Below are 26756 nucleotides of genomic sequence, written 5' to 3'. Positions count from 1 at the left end.
AGTCAGTTAATCTTAATTCCTTTTCTCTACCTTCAGTATATTAAACTTATACTTGAGATTTCTAGAAATTTATTTGATTATTCCAGGCTGCGCCACTAAAAATCTCTAATTGGCATAAGAAATTAATTATACCTCCAGTAAAGCACCTCTATACAGTTAATTACAGTCGTGGCTAACTCCTAACATAAAGTTCGTACCAAGGCTTAATTTCTTTCCCACTTACAGGATCAGCTTTATTTGGGAACAGTGCAGTTGCTAAAAGGTTCAGACGGCACTTCTTATAAATAAAACAAACATATTTATTTACACTAAGACAGTAATACAACATATGCACTTAAATGATGTTACTATCATTTCCTCTCAAGGCTAAGCATCAAAATTAAAACATTACATAGAACAACTCTCAGGCATGTTATAAGCTTCAAATACATAAATCACCAAACAATTAATTCTGTATATCAAATAACTATCATCCCATTTACAATCTAGGAATTATCATGCTTTGACTAATATAAATCTCCAATTCTAACTTTCACAAAAAGAATGTAACACTCACTTAGCAATCAACCTTTCACACCATTACAATTCTATTTTCTATAATTTTCTTATCAGCTCTTTTAAACCATTTCAATGTAATACAACGTAAGCTTAAACTTTCATTAACATCTTTTTAATTATTCTAAAAGCGGATTTACTTCATACGAATTATTTTTCAATCTATTACATCCTTCAATCCTATGAATTCAGTCTATCCAAAACAATCCTTCACATCATAAATTAAGAGAAGGTTTTCGACAAAAAAATTCAACTCACATTAATTCTTTCATAGGCACAATTGCACTTTAATTGTATCTTCTCTTCGGGCTTATTCTGGATCTCCCCCCTCTATTGTTACGGCTTGCTCTATCGCGTCAGACGCATCATGGACACAGTGTTCTCCTCTGGAATTACTCACAGGGCTGGAGCATGATCTTTCGACGTAGTGGGCACTCGGACATAGGGTCATCTTGGTCCTGGGCCACTGATCGCTCTACAAGGTTTCGCCTCTGTTTTCCCTCCATGACTTCATCTGGGATCGTACGTAGTCCATGGATCGACCCCCCCCCCTCTTTTCTCCTGGCATCACATCTCTCCAAGTCAATCCACCTTAGACCATTCCTGACCTTTTTATTTCGCCTCTCTGGACCTTGCGCGAAGTTTCTTAGACCCCAAATATTTCCGCTCAAACTTTGAACTAAGGTCTGAGATCCCCGTGCCTATCACGTGCTAACTCTTTTGCTTCTAGAAAGTTCTGACTTCTATCTCCCTGAAGTGTAGTTTAATCCCTTTTTCAGCATAGCGTAATAGCTTCTGATATATACCGCCCCTTCTGCTATCGACCTTGACAGCAGTGTCGGACTGCTTTGGTTATAATGGGTTTCCATTCTACCCTATACCAAATGATACATCAAATATACTTCCAAACTCTAAGGTAATTGCCCCTAAACTTCTATTTTTAGATACTTGTTTACTTTATTTTAGCATGTTTAATTCCTTGGGGTTTCTACAGATGGGCATTTTGTATTACTTATGTAGGTAATTTTAACATACTTCAGCTCTCTAAGGGATTTTCTTTTGAAATACACACTCATATTTTTTCTATCTACATTATCATGTAAATTTTTCTGGGCTAATTTTATATGGGCTGATATTATTGTTTACATCTATTATATACAAGTTTATAATTCTTTGAATTTCGGATGTGACTCCTGTAAAATCGATGCAATTAAACAATGTAAGAATTATGATGTTGCATTGAATTTTACACTATAAGCTCTGAACATATTTCCTCATCTGGAACATCAAGGAGATCATCTGATATCACTCATCTAAAAGAGTTAAATGTTTTAGGTGGTGTTATCCCATAACTGTTAGTAGTTTATCTGAGCACTGTGGACATGATGTTGTTACAAAATTATCAGCATATCATGACTGTTTTAGGAGATCTGGCCAGTCCTTTTAAACCCATCTGAATAAAGAAAGGTGACATTTTGCCTATTGGATTCTCACCTGTTGCACTGATGATATGAAATACTGGTACATTTTTACTGGTGTCAAATGTAATTTCTTATTTTTGTTATCAAATAATGTACCTTGGTATCTGTACTTGGTCGGGCCTTGTTAGGACTCCTGGTCGGGCCTTGTTAGGACTCCTGGAAAATTTCAAGCTCAAAAGATTTTTTTTTTTTTTTTTTTTTTTTTTTTTTTTTTTTTTTTTTTTTTAACACCAGTGCTTTCCACCACCAATCTGTAGCAATCAGTGACTGTGCTAGGAAGTGGAATACTAAAACAAGGGCCACTGCTAACCAACACCCTTTTACAGTCCTATCTTAAAACTTGCCAAACCAACTTCACTGCCTCCTTTTTTATTCCATCTACTTCCATCCTTTAGAACAGTCTCCTCCACTCTGCTCTGCCTTCCCCAAAGATTACAGCCCTCAACAGTTCAAGCAAAATGCCAACAGGCTCCTCCTTTCTTTCTTCTATTCATCTTGCCCACACATGGCACTAGTGTACTATAGGTCTTGTGATCTTTTGTGTGTGTGTGGACCAGATATAAAAACTAGGGTTACCCTAGATGCTACACCAGCACCACAGCAATCCTTGGACCTCATCTCCAGACCATGGGGTATTATACTTACTGTAACACTGTTGACTCTTGCAAGCAAATCCATTAGCCAATTTATCTTGGCCAAGACATTCAGGGCTGCTGATAATTAGAAAACAGATGGCAAAGAAGTGAAAGAGTACAAGGATCCTCCTTTCCAGACATCCTTGGGTGATGGCAGGGCAATGGATCCCAGTGATGCTGGTCTGGAAAAGAGTACAGTAAAAAAGACTAAGAAGTAAAGCAAAAAATATGGGGGAAAAAAAAAGAGAAAACAGAGGAAGAAGGAAAAGAGCTCATTGCTGGGAGGTCTTCTCCACCATGAAAAGGTGGTCCATGTGGAGGGAGATAACTATTATAAAGCAAAACTTTACAATAACTATGCTAAATTTTTAGTCTCTCGTTGGTAGGATGGAAGAAGATCCCAAGCAAAAGAACAATAAAAGTTCTTACGGGATATCACAAAAGTTACTGTTCTAAGAAACAAAACATAGTTATTTGGGGCATTTTGAATATACAACATTTCCAGAACTGCAATCAATAATGAAATGATAAATTCATTAACCTAGCATGTATAGAATCATTAGATTTCGACTTAAATATGAATACAGAAATTCAAATTTTAGTGATTTGCAGAATAAGTGATTCAGCTTAATGCATTGCAAAATGGCACTATTCATCATGAAATTGTTTTTTTTGGCTCATTAAATTCAATTTTCTGTTTACTATGTAGGTATGAAAACAAGAATACAATTTGTGTCCGGTTTTGTTAGTGGAATTTTTTTTTTTCGAAACATTATATGCAGAGAAAAATAATATGAAAATATTACCAGGCATTATAGAATCTGGATAAACTAATGAACACAATAATGTAGTGGATTCTTGTTGACTTTCATTTCCACACCGACATCTGTTACAACTAATAAGTTTGGCACCAAACAACTTTGTTACAACTGAATGATAACTGGGTTCTGAATATTTCCTACATAAAATAAATAACATATTTATGAAATTTTAAATCATTAAGCATGATTTAAAAACTAGTGAAAAACCAGAAAAAAAAAAGAAAGAAACTATTTAAATTATAATATTTTAAAATGTTTAATAAGAATTCAAATTCTATTATTTCTAATTGATAAGAATATTTTCTTTTTTACAATAATGATGACAACAACAACAACCAAGGTCTAAAACTGACAGATTGGATGCTAACAAGCAATCACAACCTCCTCTCTGACAGCAAGTAACCTGCAACATTCAAATCTGGAAGATACAAATTAGACACAACCCCTGATCTCTTCTTTACTACCAATGATACAGAAGGAACTCCTCTCACTTCAACCTATGAAGTACTGCCTTTTCTTCTGCACAGTGAGCACAGACCATGTTTAATTGCAACAGGATTTATAATCCCAAGAATAAACACCTTCCCAAAACTCTGATGGAATCTCAGAAAAGAAAACTGGCCAAAATTCACTAAATTCATTGAAAATAACACCAACATAATTCCACCTAGAATTGATAACTATGAAAGATTCACCAAAATTCTCTTATCATCTGGCAAAACACATATCCCCAGAGGATTCAGAAAGATCTATATACCATGCTGGTCAACTGAAAGCAGTGTTCTTCTGGCAGAACACAAACAACAGAACAATACAGACAATGCCTCTGTCCTCTTAAGGCCCTTACGTGAAGATAAAAAAGCTTGCTGACATGAATAAATGAATGCCCTCAGCTTTACCACATCAAGTTGAAAGGACTGTTTGCTGTTCTGTGGAATAGAAAGCATCAGTACCCCCAACAGAGCTAAAGGAAAATGAAATGCAAACAGTAATACAAAAATCATAACACAAAAAACTAAACCCAAAATTCCAAAATGTGTATCATTTGCACAAATATCAAAAAAGAGATTCATTTTTACAAAAAGTATTTTTCATCATGTCCTACATTCACAGCATATACTCCTAACCTTAAAAAATAAAAAAATAAAAAAAAAAAACTGGCATCTAATTTCTTTTATTCAGTAATAAATATTGAACAAATCCCAAAACTTTGGCATGAATCAAATATAATAATAGCCTTGCCAAACCAAACAAGTAAATTAATGACCCTAATAACTACCTCTAGCACTGCTCTGCACTCCTTACAAACTTTTGAAAGCAGTATCCTTTCTAGAATCTCTCCAAAAATAGCTGCCATCTTACCTAATTAACAGGCTGGGTTTAGACCTGGCAGAAGCTGCTGTCCTGACCATAACAACCCACACAGATATGTTAGATACCAAAAGGGTTTTTAAAAACAGGTACTGCCTTTATCTACATAATATCAGCTTATGACACCAAATGAAAGGAAAGCTCACCATATAAAACAGCCAAAATAGTAAACCTTCGAAAAATGCTACAATTAATAGAACAAATGCTCTCTAATAGGAAAATAAAGGTTCATCTGAATTCATAAAAAAAAAAAAGCAGACAATTGATCATACAGGATAGAATCCCACAAGGATCTGTCCTTGCCCTAGTTCTATTCAACATGTACACAAATTACATACCCCCCCCCCAACAACAGGCAGCTGAAAGTTTTTTCCATGCTGAAAACAAAGCAAATTGCACCCAAAATAACTTCTGATGATTCAAGGAAACACTGAGCAAAGATCTGTGTTCACTGCAAAACTTCTTTAAAACTTGGGAGATATCTCCTAACCCCGGTAAAATTGTTGTTTATGCTTTCCACCTAAATAACATGAGGCCCAAAGAAAACTAAGAAACTTCTGCAACAGGATTGTAATCCATGAAAGTAACTCTTGCTATCTTGATGTTGACTTAATAGCAGATTAACATACTGACAGCATTTGAAAGAAGAAAAAAAAAATAATATAAAAAAAATAAATTTAGTGATATCTGACAGGAACAATGTCATAAGCTCACAAGCACAACTTGGGGGTTGTAATACTTTGACCCTCACAACAGCAGTCCTGGTCTTGTTTTCTCAGTGGTGGAGTACTGCGCGCCAGTTTGAAGCTGAAGTCACTACATGACTCTCATTGATTGACACACACACACACACACACACACACACACACACACACACACACACACACACACACACACACACACACACACCTTAAAATAACAATGTGAACCATTTCTGGTACCATAAGGTCTACTCCTCTATCATGGTTGTCAGTCCTTTCCCATATTACTCATCCAAGCTTAAGAAGAGAAGAGGTATCCATTAAAGAAATAAATCAGAAATGGCATCAACCTTTCCATACAACAAGATATCTTACAATCTCCAGCTTGCCACCTATCTCCAGATCTCCTATTTGGTTTGTGGAAATGTAAGATGATGGCCCTTGGAACTGGTGGAGAAGCCTCTGGAATTAACTGCAAACCAAACTCCAGATCACAGTCCAAAATATCAAATCTTTCAGATTCAATCTACCTTGACACCTCTGAAGCCAGCTAAAAAAATTTAGAAGCAGACAAGGCTTAGATGTCCACTAATTATATGGAATTCAGTGGAGAATTCCAGAGTCACCCCTTTGCATGTGTGGCGCTATGCAGACCATGCATTATATGACTGATGACTGGCATATGCAATCCTTCCTTGGAAGTCTCAGAAATTTGCACTTACTCTCAAATAGCACTATTGTTCAGTGCTAATTTGTATCAATTTGCATATCAATGTTTTTTTTTATTTTTTTTTTTTACCCATATACTAAATAAATACAGAAATTAAAAATTTATCAGGATTATTTCTGAATTTAAAAGGATTAAAACAAAATATGTTGACTGAGTAATGTAACTTTAATGTTAATAAATATACATTTATCATCAATCATCATCAACAACCATGGGTCCAATGCTTGTAGGTGTCTGCTGCCATCTTGATATGATTCTTCTATTGCATTCTGTTTTGTACAAGATGACTCGATTTGTGTATAGAGTTTCCACACCATTTGACGATGTCATCGTCCCATTCTCTGTTTGGTCTTCCTCTTTTTTCTTTCCTTCAATCATTCCAAACAGCACATTAGTAGCACATTCCAAATATACATTAGTTTCCTAAAATTTTTAAATACTTTAACAGAAGGAAAAAAAAAACAATTAGATAAAAAAATTCTTTAGAAATGGCAGATAATTAATTAATAATACTACATATCATAGTATTATTAATTACTATTAATAATACTACGATATGTAGGTATCAGCATGGAGAGCATAGACTCATTGTGGGAGGTTCACTAACATCAACACCAACCATCATTTGCATGTTTCATGGTTGTGAGTGCCCCAACTATGAACTCCTTCATGACTCTGGCACTCACATCTGGCACAAGCAACCTATTCCACTAATTCACCACTCTCTAAGTAAAAAATCTAGCCCTACGCCATTGCTAACTATACTCGCACATAATTTCCAGGGATGATCCTAGTTTTCCTCACATTAGTCATATAATGAAAAATCTCCTTTGAATCAATATAAAATCAATAAGCAAATTAAATATTGCTAACTTATCCATGTGTTGAGGCTTAAGTGCTATGATGACACCATGCTGGAGGCTTAATGGAATATATACAGCACTTGGAAAGGATTAAAACTGATTTTAATACTTCCAATATTTCATCTCAGTCACTGAGACATCTTCATGGATTATTAAAAAAAGAATGTAACACACACACACTCAAATACAACACAATGCTAAGTCAAACACATGGGTGACTCTAAAGTCCTATCTAAGTGGTGCATCCTCTATGGGCAATTGTAGGTGGCCTAGAATATAAGGTAGGATCTATGATAATTAATGTTTCCCAATTTTCAGAAGTTTAATGCAACCATATTTATTTAGATTCGGTGAGAGAAATAGCACCAAGAACAGGCTGGTGCTATTTCTCTCACCTTCTGTTATAAAGTGAAGCCTATTTTCAGATTAATTTTGAAATAAATAGTCAGCTATTCTCAAACTACACTGTATTTTACATAACTTGCAAGTCATAACTATTATTACAAAAATCAGAAAAACCCTTAAAAAATTTATTTAACAATAATTATTTTCATTTATTTTACTGCCAACTATAATTCTCTCAAACCCTCTTTAACCCTGAACATACTGTAGTATTGGTGTAAATTTATTTTCACAATTCTCAAAGTGAATTAGTATAGTGTAATTACATACTTGAAAATATATGACAAAAAGGCTTTTAATAGTGTTATTTTAAAACCACAGTTATCTTGCCAAGATGTGTGAGACCAGATCATTTTATTGGCATTACATCATGAGATGCTTGTCTGGCTCTGTTGTTAATGTTGGCTATTTTCTGTTGTTTTTACAGACTTGACTGTCTTTCCTATTAAATAAACTTTATGGATTTGTTATATAAATTCACTATTTGTTATGCACAGTAAAGAAAATATTCAAATAAAAATAACCAGAAAATATTCAACATTAGAGAAAGGAGTTCCATTGTGTTGCCAACTAAAAACAGTCAAGGCGTGTGCTTTCAAGACAAATGGTTCAAGGAATTCAAGTGGACGTTCCACAAAGACAAATTTGAATTCTGTAATGTATAAAAAATATTCTAGGGCTACTGATAAACTCTAGATTATTACAAGAAACACATCTCTTGCTGCTTTCCAAAGAAAGAAAAACTAAACTGATAAAACACCTGAAGTGCCTTCTTAATACAGCTTAATATAAAGCTACATTCAATACACCATTTACTGACTTCAAAGAATTCATTGGCTCAGTAGTAGAACAGTATCAAAATTACATGAAAAGATTTGTGTCAAATACTGCTGATGTCATTAACCCAGAGCTGGTGAGGTGGGAAAATGTAAGAAAAGTGGTAAGGTCCCACAGACACATCCAAATAATGGAGTGTATTATAGAAATCCATATCTTTTTAATTAATATCAGTGGATTCTCTGTGGATTCTTCCTCACAGTCTTGTTCTGTATTAGACTCATGGTTACTGACTAATTCTAAAAATCAATTTCACTATCATCTCTGCTAAATGGCTCCTCATCTGTCAAAGCATCACCTGTAAGTTGACGTATAAGTAAAATCTATAAATAAAAACAAAGATATCATTCTCAAAATACCCTCTAAATATTTACAAAAACATATTTGCTTATAGTTGGTATGTAATACCAACTATAATGAGAGAGTGAAATAAAAGAGTTCTTCTTGTCATGGGAAACTAGTAATTAGTTAGCAGGAAGCGGAACAGAAGTGGCACGTAACATGAGGGTGGGGGAATAGGCAGACTAACAAAATAAAGACATGCCATATCTTACAAATTATTGTATATAATTTGACTTTGTTTTACCTTCTATTAAAGATGTGTGTGCAGTATATATATCATCATCATTATTAGCCATTTTCTATCTACTGCTGAATGAAGGCCTCACTCAAAGTCTTCCATTTATTCTATCTTGAGCTTTTCTATACCACTGAATTCAAGCTATCTCTTTGGTTTTCCTGTAGTAATCTTTCCATCTTTAGGATGCAATTCTGATATCGTTATCCAATGTTGAATGTTACTTCTTGCAATATGACCTATCCACTGCTATTTGGATCTTTTAATGGCTATTATAATGTCTCTCACCCTAGTCTGAGTTCTGCTCCAAGTATTGCGCTTTCTATCTAGAATGGTAATTCCAAGTAATGACCTTTCCATTTTTCTTTGGGAAATCTCAATTTGTTAGTCAAAGTCCATGTTTCACTTCCATAGGTCATGAACTGGAAGTAAACAACTGTCAGATATTTTTCTTTTAAGGCAGATTGGGATCTTTCCTTTGAGTACTTCATTGTATTTTCCAAAGGCTAACCAAATAAGTTCAGTTCTAAGTATAATTTTTTTTATATTATATACATACATACATACACACACACCTTTTATCACAGTTCATACTACAGGCAAGTAAAATTTTTATGTGGCCAATAGATTTAAGTAGTATTTCTGGAGCATGGTTATAACTAGAGTAAGAGCAGATACAAAAGGAATCCATGTGTTGAGGCTTAAGTGCTGTGAGGACATTATGTTGGAGGCTTAATGGGATATATACAGCACTCAGAAGGGATTACAACTGATTTTAACTGATTACAGAATTAAAACAATAATCAGTTCCTTCCCCATTCCCTGGCCATCTCTTCAGAAATAGTTCAGAAATGCCATCACCATACCCTAGATATGTGGCACATGAGAAAAAATAGCCAGATCCTTAAAAAAGTACAACCTCCACACAGCATTTAAGCCCCACCGTAAATTTGCTACCCTTATCCATCTACCAAAGATCAGCTTCCTCCTCTTTTAGTTCCTGGAGTTTATAAAGTGCCCTGTTCCTGTAAGCTGGTTTACTTTGGACAGACAGGTAGATCAGCAATCATCTGCTTAGAAGAACACAAACCATACATCTGCAATCACGACTATGGTCAATCTGGCCTCGCAGACCATGTTTTGGATACAACATACAGGATCTCCTGGAAAATAACCATCATGCTCCACCATAGTAAATTCAAAAAAGAAAGACTATTTTTAGAATATGCAGTGGCACTCAGAAATCAACCAAATTTAAATAAATACGGTTGCATAAAACTCCCCAAAATCTGGGAAACATTAATTATCAGAGATCTCCCACCTTACATCCTAGGCCACTTACAAACGCCCATAGAGGTCGCACACCTAGATAAGACTTTAGAGTCACCCACGTGTTTGACTTAGCATTGTGTTGTATTTGAGTGTGTGTGTGTGTGTGTGTGTGTGTGTGTGTGTGTGTGTGTGTGTGTGTGTGTGTGTGTGTGTGTGTGTGTGTGTGTTACATTTGTTTTTTGTAATCCCTGAAGAAATCTCAGTGACTGAGATGAAATATTGGAAGTATTAAAATCAGTTTTAGTCCTTTCCGAGTCTGTATATATTCCATTAAGCCTCCAACATGACGATATGAAAGGATTGATGGATGAAAGGCAGAAGCAAGAGTGAGAAAGTAAAAATTGTTAGTTTTTTATTGTGATATGATAGGAATGAGTTAAAAAAGAGGGCAATGATAGCAAATGAATCAATGAGTGTGAGTTTGGATGTGCAGAGATTTTGATGGTAGAAAAGACTTAGATAAGAGGGATGGTCAGTACTTCAGTGGATTTGACATGAGGTGCCTAGAGAAATTCTTTAGTGGACCTTAGACATAAATGCAGTGAGTTAGGGAAACTATCATCTGGAGGAATGCTGAGAATTTGTGTGCAAGTTCAGCTAGGGTTTGCACACATAAACAGTGATAGAACATCAATAAGCATGGCTATGAATCTGGTGAAAGGATGGACTGTGCTCTGCATTCAGATTTTCAGTATATCTGGAAATGGAAAGGAGGAAGTTCAACTGAGCCAAAAAGACTGTAGTCTTTTTTTTGGCTCGGTTGAAAGTATATGAAAAAAAAGTGGGCAGGTAACTTGTTGTGTCTATACATAAATGCCTGAAGCATTATTATTATTATATGGGCACCCATGGAGTCTTCATGGACTCATTATGGGAGACACAATCTACCATACCTCTCCTTGAACCCATTAACTGACACAAAGCACTCACAACTGACTGTGGCAACTCATTCCACTTATTCCCAACTCTCCAAGAAAACATCTAGTGCTCACACTTTACTAATACACCTTTATTCAACTTCCATGGATGACCCATTGTTCTGCTCCCTCTAGCCAAGTGCTGAAACATTTCCCCTGAATCTTATAAAAATCTCATAAAATCTTATAAAACCCTTCAAGCAACTTAAATATTTCTATCAAATTCCCTCTATTTCAACTATCAATCAACTTCTGCAATCCACATACCCTCAATCTATTCCCATAGGGAACATTCCACAGGCCACCCATCATCTTGGTCACGTGCCTCTAAATCCTCTCCACTGCTTCCTCATCCCCAAGAAACCCAAGAGACCAGATCTGAGAACAGTTATCCAAGTGTGGATGAATTAAGGCGTTATAAAGAGGAATAACAACTTCCTTATCTCTGTATGTTAATGTGTTCTTCAATAGCTGAGTAATCTTATGGGCTACCTTAGCAATATGTCCTCTAAACTGTGCATCACAAAAATTATGGAAACAACTACACGTTAGAGTAAAACTTTATTTTAATATAAACCAAAATAAACACTCGACATTTCGACATTCACATTAAAGTCATCATCTGGAGTATACACAAATGTACAAAGAAACAAGATGCACTGCAATCTACTTGGAATGCTAAAGTTACTGATTAACTGTTAAAACTATTGGCCTGACCTCTGGTGGAAAAAAAAAAATCCTTGCTACATCAAAGGTAGAGTCCTGTTATTATTATCTATTAGGTTACAAAATTAAATTAAGCTGGAGAGCAACATGTTCACACAAAAAAATTACTTATATAATTATACATATAAATTACAACAAACTAGTATGGATAGCGGCCAAGAAAGCTGAAAAATTGCTTAGAGTCCTAAAGTCAGGGTTTGCTGGAAAACTAAGTGGGCTGAATGTGTGGCATCTAAATTTTTGGGATTTTTATGTCCCGATTATTGTTAAGATTAGGGTGGTTAATCAAAATTGAAATTCTGATTATTCCCCCCTTCCAAATCTCTAGTTTCATTTATTTCCTGGAGTACAGTGCCATCAATATGATAAATGGCTTGTAATTTATTTTCCCAAAATGCATAATTCCATTTCTCCACATTAAACTGACACCCATTATTTTTGCCCATACTAACATCCTGTTTAAATCACTCTCCACATCGCCTTGATTAACTATTACTCTACCTAATTTCATATCAGCAAACAACTGAACATTTCCTATATCATTTATGTACAAAATTAAACACCAATGGTCCCAGACTGAACCTTGTGGCACACCACTAGGTATCTGATTTTGCCTCGATTCTTCCCTTCCATATATCACTTTTTTATATCTGTCCAGCAGCCATCCTCTTATTGTAACCAGTGTCATATCCATCACCATTTGTTCTAATTTGCATAACAGCATTCCATGCGTTATTCAGTGAAATGCCTTTGCAAAATCATTATGAAGGCCATTTCCTTTATCCAACTCAGGCTATTACTCTATTATAAAAAGTTAATAAATTACTAAAGCATGACCAACCCATCACAAAGCCATGCTGACCCTCATACAGTATCATATTTTTATTTACCCACTCTTGAAGTCTCTTTTTTGATCAATTTTTTCTAGTACTTTCATCACCATGCCTGAAATACTGATTGGTCTATAATTTGTTACTGCAGTCTAAGAACCTCCCTTATGCAAGGGAATTATTTTGCCCTCTTTCCACTCCCTTTGAATTCTACCAGAGCTGAGATTTAAATTAAAGCAATATCCCATCTAATCTGACAGCGGTATTTACAGCGAGATTCTGCAATATCCTAAGAAACTTCAATTCATTCATCTCTTTTGTCACATCAGTATCTGTCTGTCACATATGTTAAAGCAATAACCTCACTAGGATGATATACCCTTGCAAAGTGATCACTCAGTAACTCAACTATTTTATCCCCTTCTATCTCCTTGTGACCATCATCACTCATTAAGGTTAATCTTCCATAGTCATTCTTCTTCTTACTTGCCACATAACAAAAGAACTCTTTGAGATTTCATTTGGCCTATTCAAGATTCTTCTCATAATCTGATTTTGCCTTCCCTGCCATGCTGGTCACCTTTCTCTTTATATATCTTCAATGGCATTTTCTTCTTCTGCAGCTCATGCTTAATGATATTACTCATTCATCTAACTCCTATCCAATTAACCCTCTTTACCTTAGGTATATAATTTAATATTGCTTCCTTTGGATAACCCCTAACTATATCCCATGCTAACATCCTTATCCTGCAGTATTTTATGCCATGGCACAGATTTAAGCTTCCTTCTAAGCTTGTCGTAATCATCTGCCTTGTAGTTCTACATATTGCCCCTCTTGGTAGAATATTCCTCATGTTTTACTATCTCCTAAGTCAAGACTGCATGGTCACTTTCAACAATCAGAGGGAGGCAATGCAGTCATGGTCACCTTAGTTATGGATAGCTCTTCTGATTCTATGACCAGGTCTAATACTTTCCCACCCCTAGTCCTCTCCATCACATGCTGCCTCAAGTAATTATCTCTTAGTAGGTATATAAGTTCTATTTCCTTCCTGCCATGTGATCTTTCTTCCTTCCAGTCTATATCTTCATGGTTGAAGCTCCCATAATAATCACTCAACCTGTACTTATTCTACTAATTTGGTGATGTATGTCTTCCAGATCATCTGAGTAACTCCCTGGCATATAACAACAACAAACTGTATATTTTGTCTCACTGGCCTTAATCTCATACCAGACTGCTTCAAATGAACAGTCATCCTCCTGCCTATCTCCTATTCTTTTTGGCTGCAATTTATCTGCTATCATCAGCAATACCCCTCCTCCCATCTTATCTTCCCTGAAATTACCAAATCCTTCACATTCTGTCACTGTAACTACGTCAGCAACTCTCACTAATGCTTATAACTTTTGGTGAGTTTGCACTAACCAATGGCAAAAACTTCTCCCTCTTGTTCCTTATACTTCTGGCATCAGTATGTAGAAACTGCATCATCCCTTTAGGCCCCCACCCATCTTTACTTTCTAAATCAACTACCGTATTCAATATTTTTGCTTCAGTGGCTAGATTCCTCACTTGATCATTCTCACACTCACTTCACAGGTGCCTTCACACAAACTCACTTGCTTCTACCCTAATTGCTTAAGTTTCCCAATTTGCGCTACAGCATGCTCAGTGAACAAAGCTCTCTAGATACCTAATACCAAAACCATTTAGATGCAGACCATCAGAATTGTGTAACTCCTCCTTTCCATCAACAGACCACAGATTCACAAATCCTACATCTTTCCTTCTGCACAATCTATGGATAGACTCATTGGCTATCAACACCCTCCTCCTCAGTTTTGCCTCTATCACAGAATGGTAGGAGACATAATCTTCACCTTCTCGCTCTTCAGTTTTGCCTCTTCTAACAACTCTTTTACATCCTCCCTAACAGAATTTCCTTTGACTTACCTTTTTGCATCCAGATGGCTTGGCTAATATCATGAATTTTTGTACCCAGAAAACATGATTTTGTCACACTTTCATTAAGTACTCTCCTGATCGTTGAGTCTCCATACATGATTTTCTCCAATTTTTTTTTTTTTCTTGTTTGTTGGTCTTCATTATTCCTTTGGACCACTTGCTTCTCTCTTGTCAGTCTCACTAATCTCTTGTTGCTTCTGCAATTTTTTGATTTTGTGTTTTGTCCTATGAAGGATAACATTCAAGCGCACAATTTTGTTATGTCCATTTCGTTCTCCTCTATTTCCACAGCTGCACATTCAACATTAATAGCATCATTTTCAAGCCTACCGTTGGTACTGTTCATTCTAGTATTTGCTGTGTTCTTGTTACCTAACAGACATTCACTTTTGAAACACTATATACACTCTCTCTCTCCAGTTTCAATTTCCTTCCACATATCCTTTAATTTTCTCGACAAATACATTTCACACACACACACTGCACCGAATAAACTCCTGCAAATTCAAATTGCCAACAAAGTCTTTGCCACCATTGTTTGTCCACACATTGGTGCAATGCTGACAATATCATATTTAATTTCTTTAAAAAAATACAATGTTTACTTACACTCTCTCTCTCTCTCTCCCCATTTCCTTCCACATATCCTTTAATTTTCTTGCCGAATACATTTCACACACACAAACTGCACTGAATAAAATCCCACAAATTCAAATCACCCACCATTGTTCATCCATGCATTGGTGCCATGCTGACAATATCATATTTAAACAAAAAAAATACAACATTTCCTTACAAACTAACTAGCTCAGTCAATCTCACACCCATTTAAAACAAAAACTACAAGGAGTTAACCTAATCTTACGAAAAAGTTACTTATCCTTCAGGAGGGATAATTCCACTTTACATACAATATGCTGGCATCCTATTAGAATGAAAGCGATCAAGTTTGTTAGTTTGGTGAATATTTTGTAGACTAAAACTGTTGGCATTAGTAAAACCAGACTCTCAGTGAGATGTAGTAACTGGAATTGATGTACAAGACACAGTATTTTTAGGAATGACAGAAGAGATATCAGATGACACAAGCTCAGAGTAGAAATTCATGAAAGCAATAGTGGTAATAATTACTGTAACAGCAAGTTTCAAGCTATGTGGCATGAAGTGGAGGATAAATAGATGACCAGAGTCCTCTGTTTTTAATGGAAGTGTGCCTCCCCCTTTTCTGCCACTGATCCCACTGTCTCAAGAAAATGCAAAGAGGGTGTCAAATGTCCCATTAAAAAAAAAAAAAAAAGTTTTACTTTTCTTCTATTTCATAAACTCTAATCTAACTGTCAATTTGTTGTTGAAAATTAGTAAAGAGGTTTACCCTATTTCCAACAGTTGACACTAAAATCCATTCAGAGGTGATTCTGATGCCTTTTGCATAGTTTTTCCACAAGTAGCTTTATAATGCACACCAGAATTGAGAATATGAGTCAACTTTTGTGAATCTAAGATTGATCCTGAGAAGAAATGTGGTGTGACGAGTAGCAAGAAGTGGACTCAGACAATTCAGTTAATAAAAAATGAGGACATACATTAGTTTTGGGGAACAAAATGAAACATTGTGAGTTTTGTGTTAGGAATACTATGCACAAATGCTACATTTTTGCACAGTATTCCTAGAAATAGGGTGTTTACTTGAATGAATGAATTTTGGACTGATGAAAGGAACCAGTTGTCTGTTGAAACTGTACAGACAATATCAATTACAAAAACACATTTTAAAAGACATTTTTCTTGTGCAGACTTTCACAATTTCATAAAGGAACAGCCAAAGCTTTTGGAAGAAATTCAGTCATCTAAAAAAATAACAAATATATCAGTAGTGTATGTCCTGAACTAGAAGCTCAATTCTTCTTCTTCTTCTTCTGCAGCTTCTCCCATTTAAGTGGGGTCACTGTTTCTTATGAGTCTCCTCCACACCTTCCTGTCTTGGGCTGTCACCACATCCAAGTTCTTCATCTTCAAGTCCTCTTCTACAAGCTCCCTCCATCTCTTCTTTGGCTGCCCACGCTTCCGCCTTCCTTGCACATCCATCTGCATGACCCTTCTTCCCACATATTCGTCCTTCCTCCTCATCACATGACCAAACCATCTCAACCTTGCCTCCTGTATTTTCGCTCCTAAGTTCGTAACTTTCACTGTTCCCCTGACATAGTCATTTCTCAGATGATCCTTTCTGGTCACACCGCACATCCACCTAAGCATTCTCATCTCTGCTACTTCCATCCTGCTAATGTTATTTTTCCTCAGGGCCACAGTTTCTATAGCATATGTCATAGCTGGCCTCACTACTGTCCTATAAATTTTGCCTTTCAGATTGATCGGCACCCTCTTATCACATAACACTCCAGCCATCTCCCTCCAGTTCCTCCAACCTGCTTGTATCCTGCATCCCACTTCCTTCTCACCTCCTCCATCTTCTTCCACTGTCGAACCTAAGTATCTAAAGTCTCTCACCTTCCTGATGACATTTCCTTCCAGCTCCAGGTCTGTCTCCTGGCCACCGCCCACTGCGCAACACATATACTCTGTCTTACTTCTGCTCAGTCTCATACCTCTCTCTTCCAGTACTTTTCTCCATCTTTCCAGTTTAGTTTCCGCTTCTTCTCTTGAATCTACACACAGCAAGATGTCATCTGCATACAACATTGTCCAAGGTGCATCTTCTCTCACCTCCTCTGTTACCACCTCCATCACAATATTAAACAGAAACGGACTTAATGCTGACCCTTGATGCAAGCCAACTGTTACTTGAAAACTTTCTGTCTGTCCCAAACAGGTCCGAACACTTGTCTTCACATTTCTGTACATTTCCTGCACCAACCTGACATATTTCTCCCGCACCTTCTTCTCCCTCAGACACCTCCAGACTTCTTGCCTTGGCACTCTATCGTATGCTTTCTCCAGATCAATAAATACCAGATGTAGCTCCCTTTGTTTCTCTCGATATTTTTCCATCATCTGTCGTAACCCAAAGATAGCATCTGTTGTTGATCTACCAGGCATGAAGCCAAATTGTTCCTTTGCAATCTCCACCTCCTCCCTCAATCTACCATCAAGAACCCTTTCTAGGATCTTCATTGTGTGGGACATCAACTTTATCAGTATATATCAGTAGTGTATGTCCTGAACTAGAAGCTCAATAAAGATTTGTATAATTTAATAATGCTAATGTCAGGCTAAGACAGCAATAAATATGTAAGTAGCCTATATTAATTTTAATCAAGCTGGATTGGAGACACTGTTAGAAAGAAGAAAGACGGATGATATGACAGAGATGTCATATCATCTTCTGAAAGGGTGTGATCACTTAATGAAATTTTATATTATATGGAATGTGGAGATAAAACAAAGGGGAATCATTTGTAGAAATTGAGTTTGTGAGCAGTTATGAAAGTGTGCTAGATTTTTTTTTGTCAGAGTGGTGAGTGAGTGGAACTGTGTGTTTGCTGAAGTGGCAAGCACATCTAGTGCAAAGTTTAAAAGAAAGTGCAACAACTGGTGTAGGTGATGTATGGCCTTCCTCAATCAGTTGTTGACTCCCTATAGGTCTCTGATGATGATAATATCTTATGGATCACTTCCTTCATGTTCTGGTTGCAATTTGCACACTCTTCTTCCATCCACAACTTATCCACATAATCCAACAAATACATATAGCACACTCCATATTTTACAAAGTCAAAATGCAAGTTGCTTAGAGACAAAGCAGTTATCTTGCTTCAGATGCCAATTAGTATGTCTTGCTCTAACTTTTAAACAATCTGGAACAAAACTGAAACATGCACACACGCTATGTATGCTACAAGCACAAAACTTTAACAACAGCTTTCACACAAACACAGAAATAGCACCACAACAACAACAAAAAAAAAAAATAATAAATAAATAAGATTATAATTGAGATATAAAAATGAAGAGAAGGATATTCTAAATGTCTTGAACAATTTTACCACATGGATGCTGATTTGATAGAATCTTTGCTCTTCAATCAACAGGCTTTAGCAGGCATTGATATTTGTGAATGTCTTTAGGATGGAGTTGATTTTCATTGCCTTGCATGCCACCATTATTTGGTTAATTACATGCAAGAGGCGACCTAAATCTTTTAAAAAGCTTTCAAAGTGCTTTCAAAAACTCTTAAATGAACTAGTCTGAAAAATAATGTGATAGAAATCATCTAAGAGAAATGCAATCATGAATATATTTTAACTATTGAAGTAGAAGAAGGCAAGAAAACCTCAAATCGGAAAAGGGAGCTGGAATAGATGTACCTGAAAACTTTAAATAAAAGCTTTCAGTAACTGCAATAAATAATTCTGATGGCTTTGTCAGAAGATTCAAGTTTGACTGTAGCAGAACAATTGTTATACAGTTCAAAAAAAAAAATTAAATAAAATAATGCAAGAATTAGAGAAGAATTTCATAGTGTTCTGGGAAAGAATTTATGAAAGCATACTTAAAGAAAAAAAAAAAAGGGGGGGGGGGGGGGGAATAAGCATAATTACTGAGAGGGAAAACAACTGAAGAACAAGATGGGGTAGTGAGTGGCTATTTAAAACACTTAAGTTAATATGTCTAAATGGAGGCATGTAATGAGTTTACATTAAACTTGCAATTCAACAGTCAGGAATGAAGGGTGTACAGGATGATTTTATATTAATTAAGCTGTGAGTCGCAGTTATGACTTACAATGATCTTCACTATTTATACTGCTATTTAATGAGAAGTATGAAATGATATAACTCCATATTTAAAGCTTTCAGTTATGATATCGTTACTACAACTACCTTTTCATATTTGTGGTTTTATTGCTTTCTTCTACATCCATAGCTGAAATATATTCACAATTGTATTTCTTCTAGATCATTGATTTCTATCGTATTACTTTTCTGATGAGCTCATTTAAGAGTTTTTGAAAGTGATTGCTGCTGCTGCTGCTTTTTTTTTTTTTTTAAATGAGAATCCTGTCCATGACAGGATTTATATTAAATTTATATTAAATATTAAATTTCAGGTGCAACTGAAAGTTGCATCTATTAATACGAGAGCAGCAGCTGCCCAGTATCCCTTTTACTGCACAACTGCAAAACATTGAACCTGCTTCTCCTCTTTTATTCTGTCCATCTCTTTAGTGGAAGAACTAAAGAACAACTTTAGTTCTTCAAAAAAAAAAAAAAAAAAAAAAAAAAAAAAAAATCACTAAACTTCTATCATTTGTACCCCATACATGGCACTGATGTGCTTTTTAGATCTCTTGACCTCTCATGTATAGAATACACACACACACACACACACACACACACACACACACACACACACACACACACACACACACACAGTTGATCCTTGAAGAACTGCACAGGTCTACTGATATATTTTATTTTTATCTTTTGAAAAATACATCAGAAAATTTTTTGGAGATTTGAAACAATTTAAAAAAACTCACTGATGAACCAAGTAGTCTAAAAATGTCAAAGAATTAAAAAAAAAATTAAGAAAAAGTTAAGTATGTTATGATTGCATAAAATACATGGATACTAGTCTATTTTAACATTTACTACCATAGAGTATACACAAATCTATCATAAAAGTTAAAAATTTATTAAAACTTATGCACACCAACACTTACACACATACATGGGCATTTGCAGTCGAGAGAAATGTAAACTCAACTGCATAAAATCAACTGTTATTAATTAGTTAAATTAATCAATTAGCATAAAATAAAAATTTTATAACGATTCATTCATTCATTAGTGTATAGGTTAGGCTACCATAAAGCAATCATATTGCTGCTTCTTCATTATCAATGAAAGAATCATTATACCTATAAATACATATGAATTCCTTTTTCACGTTATATTTTTGTTGTTGATGTCTAGTATTAGTAATACGTATAATATTTAAAGTGTTTTGTATCATATAAGACAATATTGATGTAGGTACTGACAGACATACGATTCATCTTGAAAACAGACAAAGTAAATTTACGGTATCGATAAATACAGTACAGTACTGTAAAATGTATTTTCACTTGCTTATGATTTTCTTTAATAATTTCTTTTCTGTAGCTTACTTTATTGTAAGAATACAGTATATAACACATATAATATACAAAATATGTGTCAATCAATTGTTTATGTTATCGGTAAGGCTTCTGGTCAACAGTAGGCTATTAGCAATTAAGTTTTTGGGGAGTCAAAAGTTATATGCAGATTTTTGAACAAGCGGGAGTTCAACACTCCTAACCCCCACATTGTTCAAAGGTCAACTGTGTGTGTGTGTGTGTGTGTGTGTGTGTGTGTGTGTGTGTGTGTGTGTGTGTGTGTGTGTGTGTGTGTGTGTGTGTTTAGTTTATATATATACACGAGGGTGTATATATATATACATATGTATGTATCTATGTATCAGGGGAGAATATTCCGCATGTGCTAGGTGTGCGGTGCTCATCCACGAAATATCAGTATCACCCATATTATATTTTTGCATTTATTCCCGTTAAAGAAAGACTCCCCCAATTGTTCGCAGACTTCACACGATTCCTAAAATTGAACACAATATATACTGTGCTAATGCTTCATTGTCCTCTTCATGAGGGTAATAAAACATTACTGTTGAATGATTACTATATCCTGAAAAAAACTAAATGTTTCTCTTGCTATGCAGTATAGCATCTGTTGAAGTTGCAAAGTTTTTTAACAGCATAGAGACATTTTTATTCTAGTCTTCAGAAACAACAGACAGTAAAAAAAATATCTATTCCTGAATAAAAATGAATATTCTGTGTATTATAAGATGTTGTTGATCTAAAACAAAATGCCAGCATATGTGAGATTGATAAGACTGAAGAACCGCGGATATTAAAAAAAAAAAAAAAAAAAACTTATGTAAGATTCTCGAAACTGTGGATAATTCCAAAAATGATCGGATGTTATGTATACTGTTGTGTCCTATTTCTTTAAATTTCATAATTTCTTAATGTACATGTAAAGTCTGTCCTATGTATGTCACGTGCTACCTCTGGATCACAAAGGGATAGCCCCAGGGTCAAGCCAAAACCAATATGGCAGAGCCTTCGTAATCTACCTCTCTTAAAGTTCTAAGAAATTTATTTTTTTATGCTGCACGACTTAGAACTCTTAGATTAAAATAAATTATGTTAATCAAGAAGTGAGTATAAAGATGTACAGAAATAACACTAGATTTGCAATCGTGACCTTAATCGTACTCTAGAATTTTCCCACTCAGATTTGCAGCAATTTTACAAGTGGTGAATCGGATTCCATACACAGACATTCTTGGTTAAAGAAATAGCAAGGTTTATTAAACATTATATATACAGCTAGCAATACAGGAAAATATTCCATTCAAGGTAAGTTAAAATCCAAATCAAATCAATCTACATAAATATCCTTGGCAGATATGATCGTCAAGACACAATTAACCTCATGTTTCACACAATTTATAAATCTCACATTACAATCCTAAAGCTAACAATCCATATCAACATTCAATCCATAGGCTGAAACTTCTTAACATCCATTAACATGTACAATAATTCAATTTGGTTTATCCTTTCCTGATCTCCTATATAACCAAAATTATGCTATAGTCCTGTCTTATAATTCTATCTCAGTCCTTCACTATCAAAGTTTCACATAACATTAAGTGTTCAGGTTATACACAAACAAAGAACAAATTTTCTACTTATCCATAAACGATAGTTCCTCACTCTTGCTGCATCATCATCATCAGTTTGTCTTTTGTTCATGGGGGTGGGGGGGGGGGGGGGTGGGGGGGGGGGGGGGTGGGGGGGGGGGGGGGTGGGGGGGGGGGGGGGTGGGGGGGGGGGGGGGTGGGGGGGGGGGGGGGTGGGGGGGGGGGGGGGTGGGGGGGGGGGGGGGTGGGGGGGGGGGGGGGTGGGGGGGGGGGGGGGTGGGGGGGGGGGGGGGTGGGGGGGGGGGGGGGTGGGGGGGGGGGGGGGTGGGGGGGGGGGGGGGTGGGGGGGGGGGGGGGTGGGGGGGGGGGGGGGTGGGGGGGGGGGGGGGTGGGGGGGGGGGGGGGTGGGGGGGGGGGGGGGTGGGGGGGGGGGGGGGTGGGGGGGGGGGGGGGTGGGGGGGGGGGGGGGTGGGGGGGGGGGGGGGTGGGGGGGGGGGGGGGTGGGGGGGGGGGGGGGTGGGGGGGGGGGGGGGTGGGGGGGGGGGGGGGTGGGGGGGGGGGGGGGTGGGGGGGGGGGGGGGTGGGGGGGGGGGGGGGTGGGGGGGGGGGGGGGATTCAGGCCTAATATGGCCTGTTCCGGCCTTAGAAGTCATCGTTGAATCGTTTAAGAGGACGTCCTGGTTTTCTTTTTACTAATGGCCGGAGGGCGCTAGTGGGTCAAGCGCTACGAATGTGCTTTGAAGAGCTCCTGATTCAGATAAGTTTTACTAGGAATAATTAAGTATATATGCGTAATTGTTTAAGTAAGAGCGGCTGTAAACGTTGTACGCTACCGATATTATTAGTGTGGGGTTTTTTTTCTTGTTTAAACTAAATACGAAAACGTTAATATTAGACCTAGTAACCTGCAGAGAGAAAAAAATGGCGGCTGCATTGTCATTCCATGATTTTAATTTGGATTTCAGTAGGTTCGTTAAGTGTGAGGTCTGTTATATGTATTCCTTCGATTACATAAATGATTTGTGGATGTTTAGTGCGGATGGAAGAAGGGTGTGTGCGAAATGTGACCTGAACGAGGAATTGATGAATGCGAATATGAAGTTGATAACAGAAAGTGCTAGTACCGATTGTGTCGTGAGTGCACGTTGGAAAGAGGATGGCGGGAAAGACAGGCGAAAAAATGTTAAAAAATCAGGAAAAAAGAAAAAGAGCGATTTGACAACCGTAACGGATGTTAAAAGGGACGAAAGTGAGGCGGAAAGAAACGAAATTGAGAGAACGAATGAAAGTAGAAATGGCGTGGTGCAGAAATCGCAAGTAAAAAAAATCGAAAGAATGAATGATTGCGAAAAAAGAATGACTGATGGCGAAAGTTGGACGCATGTTGGAACGAAAGTACTGAACCAAAGAAAGATGAATGACAGTAAAAGTGAGAAGAATGATAGCGAAAGTTGGACGCATGTTAGTCCGAAAGTACGGAAACAAAGAAAGATATGTGAGAGTGAAAGTGAGAAGAATGACAGTGAAAGTTGGACGTATGTTGGACCGAAAGTACGGAAACAAAGAAGGATGAATGAGAGGGAAAGTAAGAAGAGAGGGTCGAGAGTTAGAAAGTTAGAAAGATTTAATGATAGAGTGAATGTGTCGCGAGGTTCAGAAGGTGAATTGGATTGGATGAAGCAAGAAATGAAATGGATGCGGAATGAAATTAAGAGAATGCAGGTCAAAACTATTAAAATAAATCATGATGGCATGAAAGAGTTAACAAAAGATGAGCGAGTGGCATTGTATGGTGACTCCATTATTAAAGGTGTGCTAGAGGATAAAATGCACAAGGTATGTTTTCCAGGCGGTAAAATGAGTAGAGTGATTGAGGCATTGAATATGAGGCGGGAACGAGCAAAAGAGTTAATTGTATTAATTGGTACGAATGATTTGAGAGAGAACAAGGAGCATGTCAGAATGAATGTCAGGAGACTGCTTGGAAAGATAAAGGAGAATAGTGTGACAGGAAGGGTGGTCAGTGTGTTGCCTAGGTATGATTGTGGTGAAATGAGGCGGAGAGCAAGGATTATGAATGATATTCTGGCTGAAATGTGTGAGGAGATGGGAGTACAGTTTGTTAATGTGTGGAATGAGTTTGAGGGACGAAGTGAGCTGTATGGGAGCGATGGACTGCATTTGAGTGGTTATGGTGTGAGTCGCTTGGAGAGACTGCTGCTGGAAGGTAGAGAAGTGAATAGAGAGAATGAATCAGATCGAGAGGGGAGTGATGTGGAAGAGCAGGAGAGTAAGACAGGAGAGATTGAAGGAGCGGAAATGAATGTGGAAGTGAGTGGTATGAGTATAGATAATGAGAGAATGGGTGTGCAAGAGGAACAGGGAAACGGGGAGGCTCAGGGTGGACAGGGATACACAGCGTGAGAAAGGTGGATGCTCCAAGAAGAGGTGAGAGAATGTGTAGGCAGGAAAGTAATGGGATGATCAGGGATCAAAAGGAAACAGATGGAATTGCAAAGGGTTCTAAAATGAAGAAGCAGAAAGGGAAATGGCCCCAGTCCAGCATGGAGAGATCACATCGAGTGAGTGGTATCAGTGGAACTAGCTGTAGATCCAGAAATGAGTTGTTGTGTTTGTATACCAATGCTAGAAGTATAAGAAACAAGGCGGATGAAATGGTTGCACTAATTGCGTCTGTGCACCCAGAGATTGTCGGAATAAGTGAGACATGGTTAGATGAGGATGACATCCTGACAGGAATAGAAATGGAAAGGTATGATGTGTTTCGTGAGGATAGAAGGGGTAAAAAGGGAGGGGGAGTGCTATTGATGATAGAGAAAGAGTTATGTCCATACAAGGTAGAGATGCAAGGGGGAAATGGGGCCAGTGGTTTTGAGGCAGTATGGTGTGAGATAGAGGTGAATAGATTCAAATACTTGGTGGGATGTTGTTATAGACCTGGTAATGTGGATGGTGGTGATAGTGAAATGTATAGTCAAATAAGCCAAGCAAATAAGAAAAGGATGATCATTATGGGTGATTTTAATTATGGCAATATAGATTGGAATGAAGAGATAGCAACTGGAAGTAAAGAAAATGAGTTTCTTGAGTTTTTGAGGGATAACTACCTCAGACAGTATGTAACAGAGGGCACAAGAGGATTAAGGGTCTTGGATTTGGTCATCTCATCGGAGGATGTAATTATCAATGAGGTATCAAATCATCCACCAATTGGCGAAAGTGACCATGAGGTGATTACTTGGGTGGTTGCCAGCAGTGCAAGGATCCCTGTGAAAAAAGGGTATATGTGGAACTACAAGGGGGGTGATTATGAAGAGCTCAGGAGACAGCTTGCAGGTGTAGCATGGAATGAGGAGTTAGCTGGAAAAGAGATCAATGCAGCTTGGGGGATTTTCAAAAAATATTTAGTGGATGCAATGTCTAAATGTATACCACGGGTGAGAAGGTTAAATAAGTTAGGTGTGAGATGGATGAATAAAGAGATTAAGCATGCAATACAGAGAAAAAGGGCATTGTGGAGGCAGCATAAGAGAAGTGGAAGTAACCAATTTCATGAGTTCTACAAAGACCAGGCAAGGAGAGTGACTTGGTTGGTGAGAGTAGCTAAAGAGAGGTATGAACAGCAGTTAGCTAATGAAGCTAAAAAGAATCCTAGGGAGTTCTTTCGATATGTAGCCAGCAAAAGAAAGAATGATTATGGAAGGATGACATTGATTGGAGGAAATGGTATAAAGACAGCTGTTGCAGAATGTGTGGTGGAGATACTTAATGAGCAGTTCATAAAGATCTTTCAATCTTGTGAATGTGACTTCATGGAGAGATTAAGAGCAGTTGATGATGGGGAGGAGAGACTGACTGTAAGTGAGCAAGAGGTGTTTGGGGAGTTGAGTAAACTAGATGTAAATAAGGCTGTGGGACTTGATAATATATCACCGCGTATTCTGAAGGAATGTGCCAGAGAGTTGACACCTGCCTTGACATATTTTTTTAATACGAGTCTTGCACTTGGTCAAGTCCCTAAAGAGTGGAAGGAGGGCAAGATTGTGCCACTTCATAAAGGAGGTGATCGAACTCAAGCATCAAACTATAGGCCTATCTGTGTGTCAGGTGTTGTGGTTAAGTTGTTGGAGAAGCTTGTAACTAGGATCCAGAGTTGGGTTGACAACAATGGTATAATCTTTGATGGACAGCATGGATTTGCTAAAGGGAGGTCGTGTTTTAGTAATCTACTTACTTATTACAATAAAGTGACTGCTTCCTTGGACAGAGGAG

General features: G+C 37.2%; 1 protein-coding gene across 1 annotated transcript in view; it reads right to left on the bottom strand.

Moving 5' to 3' along the window:
* Positions 1–26756, bottom strand: part of PAN2 (PAN2-PAN3 deadenylation complex catalytic subunit PAN2) — a 717374-nt gene that overhangs the window by 404204 nt on the left and 286414 nt on the right. Inside the window, exons 14-15 of the mRNA XM_090393913.1 lie at positions 16437–16486; positions 3478–3629 (exon numbers count right to left, since the gene is read on the bottom strand). Of these exons, the coding sequence (XP_090250039.1) occupies positions 3478–3629; positions 16437–16486 (202 nt within the window). The remainder of the gene's footprint in view (positions 1–3477; positions 3630–16436; positions 16487–26756) is intronic.

This window comes from Typopeltis vanoorti, chromosome 6, assembly GCF_054136105.1.
Source record: "Typopeltis vanoorti isolate ZY-2024b chromosome 6, IOZ_Tvanoo_1.0, whole genome shotgun sequence".
Taxonomy (NCBI): domain Eukaryota; kingdom Metazoa; phylum Arthropoda; class Arachnida; order Uropygi; family Thelyphonidae; genus Typopeltis; species Typopeltis vanoorti.
This window is presented reverse-complemented; position numbering and strand designations above follow the sequence as displayed.